Source organism: Triticum urartu, chromosome 1A (assembly GCF_056163025.1).
Source record: "Triticum urartu cultivar PI428250 chromosome 1A, HENAU_Tu73, whole genome shotgun sequence".
Classification (NCBI taxonomy): domain Eukaryota; kingdom Viridiplantae; phylum Streptophyta; class Magnoliopsida; order Poales; family Poaceae; genus Triticum; species Triticum urartu.
Window position 1 is genome coordinate 69,233,866 of NC_141873.1, and position 9,274 is coordinate 69,243,139.

Here is a 9,274-nt window from a genome sequence, read left to right on the forward strand (position 1 = left end):
TGTTTTTCAAAGATCGCTTGTCCCAAAAACGAGCAGGACCATGAACAATGGCAAATCTAGATTGCAAAACCTCAAATACTCTTTAATGTCTTTTCGAATTGCCTCTTGTATCTTTGTGGATAGAGCATTATGCGGGGTCTGCTAGAGATGCTCTAAGCAATCCAAGTATTTTTTTGAAAAGAAAAACCTGCACACCGCCGTCTCCGAATCCCCGATTCGAGAGGTCTTCGAGGAGGTGAACCAATCCTGATCGAATCCCGACTCCGACTGCTGGGTGGAACAATGGCGGCGCAGTAGGAGCTAGCCAACACCAGCCCGTCGTGCTCCACCGCCCTCAACCACGGATTTGTTTCCTCCCGCGTCCGGTGCCACCGTTATTCCCGCTTCCCTCGAGGGCCATGGATAGTAGGGAAGATCGACACTCCTTGGTTGCTGAGGAGAAGGACAAGCAGCCTGCTCCCTTCAGTGACGCTCCGTCTCCGGTGCGCGCCGTGCGAAATCGTCCGTGGCCGTCCCCTATCGTGATCCCGCCGGAGGCTAATCCGTCCGGCAAGTACCGCATTCTCGTTGCCACCGCCGACGACATTGGGGACCCGATCTCGCCGGAGGAGATAGCCGCGCTGGAGGACAAGGAGGGCGACGACGCAGGCACACGGTTCTACAAGGCAGCCGCTCGGGCCGACGTCGTTATGAGGAATTACATCCATGAACACGGCAGCCTCTACATGGATGAGAACTCCAAGTACATGATCGACAACTCCGCCCAGGTTGAGGAAATAAGGTAATATTTATTCGCCTCCCCCCTGCCACTCGAGAAGATGATTCGCACATCCATGTCAAACTTTGTTTTTGGTTCATGCCAAACTTTGTTTTTCACGCATTTTAAATCAGAAATTCCTTATTTAATACTGTACTAGCTTAATAATGCTTTAATAATATGTTTTTCTCATTGTAGTTGCAAGCATGTTACAGCAGAAGAAATGGAAGCAAAGATAATCAGGCAAGAGATCACTAGGAAGCAAACATATTTATCAGAACTGGCTTTAGCGAGTTTCAATAAGAGGAAAAAGGTATTGGCATTTTCCTATCTTCCATTTGCTATTTGGTTCCTGCTTGTATATTGTGTGCAAGTCAGTGTTCTGTTGTGTGCCGGTATGTAGTGTTAGAAGAAATACCAGATTATGTTTCTTGACATTATAAATAGAACCTAAGCTCGCATCCATGAGGACTTGAACCTGGATTTTGGGTGTGTACATCAACTATCCCAACCAAGCGAGCTAGGTTTACTTGCTGGAAATATTAAATTAGGATCACTAGCTAGCACATGAGCTGCACAGACTGCGTGTTTCAAAATACTTAGTGTAATTTATGAGTGTTTCAATTAAACTTAGGGAAGCTTCTGAAGATTACAGAATTTCCCTATTCCACTTCTAGCATTCTTTAGTGGCTACTGATATTAATTCTTGTTAATCCAGTTAGAAGAATTAGCAGCCAACTCCATCGCAAGTTTGTTCGTGATATTTTGTTCCCTTAGAGTTGTGTTTAATTAGCTTATTAAGTCCCGTTTTGTGCAAGTTTGCAAGTGCAATCACCAATTACGTGTATCACATTACTGTGACAATGCTCAATATATAGCTGCACATATTTTGTAAATCTGATTTTTCTCTCCTTTCTCTCTGCCCAAATTGCAGGTGAAGTTTGAGTTGTGTGGTACATTGCTTTCTAGGCTCTTTTACGAGAGCAGCCATATTTTTACACACCTAAATTTCGTCGCCAAGCGCAAGGATAAGAAAAAACTCTTTTTCGCCGAGATAGAGGACTGTGGACGGGGTCGTGAAGAGATCTTGAAAGTACGCTGTTGCGTTCCCCTGGATTCATTATGTGAAGGTAAACCCGAATATTATCCAGATCAACGATTTATTGGTTTTATGCTTGTTCCCTATTCACCGGTTTGTTGCTATATATTTTGGCACTGAACGACCTCTTGCTACTGTATTTGTTATGCAGGTGGTTATTATTACTAGTGTGATGATCCTAGACGTGGCTGTAGGAAAGGGTTTGACTTCACACGTTGCTACGGCTGCAGCGAGTTCCTGAAACATCCGGTTGATGGCTCCACCTACTCAGGAGGCCATGACCATCGGAGGAGGAACTATATAGTTTAGAACGTTGTTTCATTTATCAGCGGTGGAGCCTCATGGTCATGGAGGTCCATACCGGACCTTGCAGCAACGGGGTGACAGTGAGCCCCATCGTTAATTAATTAATTCACTGTGGATTCGTACACTTGTGACACATTTTTTTCTTTTATTTCTAAATATAAGACGTCTTTGATAAACAAGACGTCTTATATTTAGAAAAATGTAGTACTTTACATTAATGTCCGCTGCAAGCTCATGGTGCGTACTCTGATGTAGTACTAGAGGCTGGGGCGCCACCTGGTGGCGCCACCTGAGCGGGCATGTGCACACTTATCTTGTCTGGACACTTTCAGTTGTCATGTTTGGCCATCAATTTCATTTATTTGAGTTCATTAGGATCTATTGGTAGCACATCAATCAAAGTACATATACTGTATTATTTGAGTTCAGAACCATCACAAGTAATGATACATCTAATGAGGATATATTACAGTTAATCCAAAAGCAAAGACAGGCCAACACCAAGTGCTTCAGTTTGGCTGAAGAAAGGGACTTCATGACTAAGGAACCAAATAAAACATAACACCTTTATGAGTACTCTATAGGCCTGGCGTCATCCATTTCCACATCAGAATCAGCATGATGTTCATCTTGATGTACCCAACACAAATGCTACATGGATTTTAGTCAGCTACACTCCCCACTACTTCTGCACTTCCCCTTGCACACACGGAGGAGCAGCGACTGATGCAAGTTGATGCAACCCAGAATAAAGTACAATTGCCTAGTGAAAGGCAACATACCTAGCATGCACATGGAAAGTGAGAGTAGCAATAAAAGAACATACCATTTACCGTTATGATTATTACTGCACGCCAAATTGGTCCATTTTGATTATTATTGCAAGCCAATATTCTTAATCACTCTGCGCAAATTTAACCTAAACTAAATATCTAAGAGTACTCTTTGGTTTATGTATTTTACAGAAGTTCAGTTCAGGGAAACTATTGAAGCAAAGGTGTCAAGCTTTTAGCATTCTAAAGGACTTATGATTGTGCAAAATTTACACAACTACAAGAATTACTGATCAACATGAGTTACAAAATTACAAATGCATGGTAATTTTTTTAAAGGCATTCATATTCTAAAGCATTAAAACAAGAATTTGAATGCTTTGATTCTTTAAACAATCAGATCGAGCACTCAACAGTTCTATTAGCGCCGCTCAAATTCTGAGTGCGATGTTGTGTACGTAGCCAAAACTCACCCATCAAAGACAATCTGAAATATGAGCAATGGTTAAAACAAGCAATTGTTGAAGTTAAATGTAATTAGATAGGAAGTCACATTTGATTCATGACCATCGAGCTGAGAGTGACACCAATAAAGCTGAGTCACCATGAAGAGAAACAACTAATGTGAACCTCGGGTTGTAAAACAGATAGGATGACTCATGTGCTGATTGCAAAAATTTATACTTATAAGGAAATTACCATGCTTCATGAATAGATGCCAATATAGTAACAGGAAAGTGAAGTAAGGTGAAATTTTGTAAGCTACTAAGGGCATAGGCAAAACTCACACTCTAGCTTGCACTGCTTGAAGAAATCAACCAAAAGCACAGATAGAGGGCATTGTGGCATCCGATCAATTGGGGTAACTGTACCATCACACTAATTATATCATGGAAAACAATGTCTTCCAATGGTCATGCATAATACATCAGGCTAATCATGTTCCTGACCTGGAATCAGTCAAGTCACAGCTAATACATAGCAAAATCACAGATGATAATTATATTTCCAGGAAGTGCAAATAAGTTGTGTTACTCACTGAACTGAAGCCACTCAAGCCACAAGTAACACCATTCCTAGTTGCATCAGCACCAAAAGAGGCGGTCAATTTTACTCACCTTGATTGGGACGATGAACCCTTCTCGGCATTAGTGATCACGATGTATCAGGTTAGGATAAAGTCATGGGTTTTCCCAAAATAAAATAAAAAAATCCCAGTAAGAAAGAAATCATAAGTATTCAAGTCTATCAAACAATGAGGCAATTCCGTTGGCATGCCAACAATCAGACAAAACAAAACCTGCAGTCCTCAATTTTTTTTCCTTCTAAAAATGTGTAATGTTAAAAAAGGGAGTGAAATAAAATGTTACTCGAATCCGCATCCAAAAAATCCATAGAAGCAATCAAGCAAAGATGAAAAAAATAAATTATGTACAAAATTGATGTCGAAACACCTATACTTTCCCCCGAGAGCAAAAATGTGTAATGTTAGAAAAAGGAGTTAAATAAAATGTTACGTGAATCCGCATCCAGATAGTTTACCTTGCCAAGCTCATCAAATCCATCTAAATGATTAAGAAGCTCCATGAGTGTCCGCTGGATCTCACGGATGTCACAGGTTCCCTCACTAAATCTTCTCTCACCAATTGCATCGATTTCAACCATGAAGATAATGCATCGCTAGAAATAACAATTTGATGAAAATGAAACAAAATCTATGAGCAGGGTAAATAAACTAAATGGTGATATAAGCTAAAAGATCTCAGAAATGCACTTCTACTTATATTGAGATCAGTTTGATTTCTTTTTCTCAGGAAAAACTGATACTGAGATCTAAAGCTTAAAATTTTATAGCGTTGAACCGGAATACAATTCGATGACATGATATCTGAGTCAAGCAAACTATCAAGTCGCAGCTTGCATCTCAGCGCCAGGGGATGCATAACTATCTGCCAACATGCGTTTCTAACAGATAATAAGGGAATTAAGTTTAAGACCAATTAGCTTTGCAAAAAAGAGAGACGGGGCAAAACTTACTTGGTGATCACGTGCATAGCCAAACAAACATTTCTCTGATTAAATGAGCAATTTCTCCGATGTATTTGTCAATTATAGCACTTGACACAATCTGATTTTTAGACAACACGTCAGTGTAATGTAATACTGACAGAATGAAAATACGAAGTACCATCAATCAAGTGAAAACCCAAAAAGTTAGCATGAATGTTACTGGCCATAGCCCTTGATAATAATGGCTTCCCCATAGAGTAGAACACCCTGGAAAAAGTTAAACAAACATACATTGGCAACCATATATTGATCTTGTATCTGACAAGTTATTTCTCTGTCGCTAATCAAGTTTGATGATGGGCCAGAATAATCAAGAGAGATTGCAACAAGAGAGATTGTATGTGGAGGCCTTGTTGCTGCCGCATGCCGGTCTTGTACTATTGTGTGCTCTGCTCTGTATGATTCGGTGGTTTCCCTGCTCGCTGTATATATAGGACAGTAGTGGAACACGCGCGCAGGAAACGGTCTTTACCACTTCAATTTGTAGGAATAAACTGGAACCTAAAGACATTTGTTGTTGAATTGACCTTGGGGTGTCTCAGGCAATAAATATCATGATTAAGAGAAGAGCATGTGAAGCATCGGTTTACCTGCATAAATTAGTCGAGGAGCAGGCCGTGGAGAACACACTGAACCCGTTCAGTGTCGACCAAATTGAAGGACCTCCTGAAATAGTGCAGGCAGATGACGAGTGATGCGCCGTGGGCGGCGGTAGCGAGTGCGCCAGCAGCCATGAGCACCTAGTTGAGGCCGTCGGCCAAGTGGAACAGCCTCGAAAAGGAGACAACGGCAGGAGGGGCCTCAACCTCGTCCTCCTCCACATCATCGTCGGCGGCGCCTTTGCCCTCCTGACCCCAACACCGTCATCCTCTGCCGACCCATCTCCGTACAGCGACAGCGACTCCGGAGGCTTCGAGACCTGGGACACCTCCACCCGACGACCTTCTAGCGGCTCAGGTGTAGCGGCGGGCCCGTGCTCCTTCTTTAGAGGAAGGGAGAGGTGGTCAAGGAGGAGGGGACGGCGGAGGGCTCGAGCTTGGCTAGGGGAGAGGAGAAGTGGCGGAGGTGGCGGCTCAGGGATGAGGGAAGGAGGGAGGAGAAGGCGATTTGACAGGGGAGTTGCCTTCGCAGGGAAGGAAACGATGGTGTGTTGATCCGTTGCATTGTTTACTTTCTTTTTTTTCTGCTTGCGTTTGTCCTTTCCTGTCCGACGTGGACACCGGGAGGAGGCGCCCATACCGCGACCGTTAAAGGGTTGTATATTCACTAAGTGTGTACTGTTGTGAATTGTGTTAATACTTCTCCCGTCCGGTGAAAATTGTATATATAGAAATTTTATGACAAATTATGAAGTGAATTAAAAATGGATTGGGAAGATGCAAGCCACCATCCTTCTTCTTTTTAATTCCCAACACCCAGTAAGCTAAGTGCATGTAGGAATTAAGGAGACCATGTGTAAAATGTTATTGGTCGTGATTACCATGTGATTAGAGAAAATTCATTTTTTGTATTTTAAAATGCATGGAGAAGATAAAATTACACTCTTTTGTGGACAAATTTTAAAACCAAAAATATGCTATGTATCGCGCATGCTCTCTCTAATATATTCCTCAAAGTGTAATATGGTATTTACACCATACTAAGTAAGAAAAATGAAAAAAAAATGAACAATGAAAAACCTAGAAAACTGCTAAAAGAAACATGAACAAATGTAAGAAAAACAATAAAAACCAACGCTGAAACACACAGGAAAAAAACATGCTCAGGAAAGAGCTCTTGGAATCCGAATTGGGCCGGCCAATAAGGCGATCTGTCTTGCAATAGGGCGAGAAATAGCCAAATTTTCCAAAATCACTAATTAAAAAGTACTTCTTGCAAAGTTCACTCACATTCTCTAGTGTTGCAAATGGTGCATTGCATGTGTGCCACTTGTTGGAACCTAGGTGTATTTTTTGTAGATTTGTCTTTTTTAAATGGATTATCTCTTGAATTAGACGTCCAAATCTCGAATTGTTCTCATGTTTGGATTTCTCGTGTCGGACATCTTTGAAATTAGAACCCATATTAATAGGTTTCTATGGGCCTTTTCCATGAAAATACCAGGGGAAAACTAGAATAATAAAAGAAATAAAAACTCAAAATACCGAAAGTCAAAAAAAAAACTGAACCTGGAAGAATAGTTACTGCTACTTGTGAGCTACGTTGGCATTTTTCGAAGAGGAGAGAATGATGCAGTACAGTAGAGATAAGTATTTTCCTCAGCTAAGAACCAAGGTCATCAATCCAGTAGGAGAACCACGTGAAACCTCGTTAGCAGCACCTACACACAAAAAAGCAAATACTTGCACCCAACGTAGTCAAGGGGTTATCAATCCCCTTGATGATTATTTGCAAGGATCAAATGTGATAGTGGTAGATAGATAAATAAAACACAAAAACAACGATAAATATATTTCAGCAATGTATTTTTGGATTTTATATATTATAAAAGTAGACCTAGTGGCCATAGGTTTCACTAGAGGCTTCTTTCTCGAACAAAGAGCATGCGGTGGGTAAACAAATTACTATTGGGCAATTGATAGAAAAACGCATAGTTATGACGATATTCAAGGTAATGATCATGTATATAGGCATCACGTCCGAAACAAGTAGACCGACTCCTATCCTGCATCTACTATTATTACTCCACCCGTCGACCGCTATCCAGCATACATCTAGAGTATTAAGTTCGTGAGAAACGGAGTAACACCTTAAGTAAGATGACATGATGTAGACAAAGTAAATCCAACCAATATGAATAAACCCCTTCATTTTCCCAATGGCAACAATACAAATACGTGTCTTGTACCCTTCTATCACTAGGATATAGAGCACCACAAGATTGAACCCATTACAAAACAGCTCTCCCATTGCAAGATAAATCAAACTAGTTGGCCAAACCAAACGGATAGATCAGAGAGAAATACAAAGCTATAATAATCATGCATAAAAGAATTCAAAGAAGACTCAATTAATATTCATCACTAGTCTGATCATAAACCCACAATTCATTGGGTCCCAACAAACACATCGCAAAAAAGGATTACATCAAATAGATCTCGAAGAACATCGAGGAGAACATTGTATTGAAGATCAAAGAGAGAGAAGAGCCATATAGCTACTAGCTATGGACACGTAGGTTTGTGGTAAACTACTCACACATCATCGAAAGGGCAGCAAGGTTGATGTATAAGCCCTCTGTGATCGATTCCCCCTCCGGCAGAGTACCGGAAAAGGCCTCCAAATGGGATCGTGGAAGAACGGAAACTTGCGGCAATGGAAAAAGTATTTCGGGTGGCTCTCTGTTGGTTTTCTGATTTTAGAGAATTTATAGAGGTGGAATTAGGTCAACGAAGCCACGAGGGGCGCACAATGCATCAGGGGGTGCCCTGTTGCCTTGCCATCTACTCGTTTGCCTTCTGGTCTCCTCCCGAAGCTTCTAGGGTCTCTCTTGTCTAGAAAAAAATTGTCACAAAGTTTCGTAGCGTTTGGACTTCGTTTGGTACTGATTTCCTCGAAAAACAGAAACAGACAAAAAACAACAACTGGCACTTGGCACTAGGTTAATAGGTTAATCCCAAGAAATGATATATAATTGCATATAAAACATTCAAGATTGATACTAGAATAGCACGGAACAATAAAAAATTATAGATACGTTGGAGATGTATCAGTTTCGTTTTTCACATTTTTGAGAAACATAGGTTGTGCTTTTCCCTTTTTTGAAGAAGCACATTTGTGCTTTTCCCTTTTCTGGAAGCTGAGCTGTGGTTCTCGTGGAATCACATGCTATGTTTCTTGCAGAAGGACAACGTCGGTTCTCACGAAAGCACAAGTTGAGCTTCTCGCGGAAGTGATGTCCAATTTTTGAGTTAAATTTCACCTTTTTTTATTCCCTAGTGCTAGGATTTTGGATTTTACCATGTTCGCACACCTTCTTTTATCTGTTTTCGCTAGGTTGTGAATTGCGGAAGCATTTGAGAGTCTAAGGAAAGAACGTCAAATTATGGTGATAAAATCATGCCAATTAACATGAATTATACCTTAAAACAATAAAGCAAAGAGGAAAAGAAAGGGCATTGTGGAATAGTCCAGAGCGCTTAATGGTGCATGGTATGAGCGCATGCGTTCCTACCACCGGTCGTACCGTGTGCCGTCGACACCACCTGGTCAACTACTTCACCCCGTGCAACCAGATCAGAGTTTAGATGCCCATAACCACTAGAAACT

The 9,274-nt window shown here is 41.1% G+C and overlaps 1 protein-coding gene and 1 long non-coding RNA gene across 3 annotated transcripts; one reads left to right on the top strand and one right to left on the bottom strand.

Moving 5' to 3' along the window:
* Positions 1–200: 200 nt before the first annotated feature.
* LOC147990077 (uncharacterized) lies at positions 201–2,437 on the top strand. The gene is made up of 4 exons (XM_087547451.1): positions 201–781; positions 956–1,070; positions 1,692–1,887; positions 2,008–2,437. Exons 1-4 carry the CDS (start codon positions 399–401, stop codon positions 2,022–2,024), a joined length of 711 nt encoding a protein of 236 aa, XP_087403577.1. The 5' UTR covers positions 201–398; the 3' UTR covers positions 2,025–2,437.
* A 121-nt stretch (positions 2,438–2,558) lies between these two features.
* Positions 2,559–6,309, bottom strand: LOC125547196 (uncharacterized). Of its 2 annotated transcripts, none has more exons than XR_015619178.1 (2): positions 5,596–6,309; positions 2,559–5,499 (listed from the first exon to the last, which is right to left on the bottom strand). It is a non-coding gene; the product is annotated as an uncharacterized LOC125547196 (long non-coding RNA). The 2 variants fall into 2 exon arrangements; XR_007300665.2 differs by having other exon boundaries at positions 2,559–5,506.
* Between the last annotated feature and the right edge of the window lie 2,965 nt (positions 6,310–9,274).

Coding starts and splice junctions, on each gene's coding strand:
- LOC147990077 (XM_087547451.1), top strand. CDS start 399: ATGGATAGTAGGGAAGATCGACACTCCTTGGTTGCTGAGGAGAAGGAC. Junction 782..955: donor GCCCAGGTTGAGGAAATAAG/GTAATATTTATT, acceptor TTCTCATTGTAG/TTGCAAGCATGTTACAGCAG. Junction 1,071..1,691: donor GTTTCAATAAGAGGAAAAAG/GTATTGGCATTT, acceptor CCCAAATTGCAG/GTGAAGTTTGAGTTGTGTGG.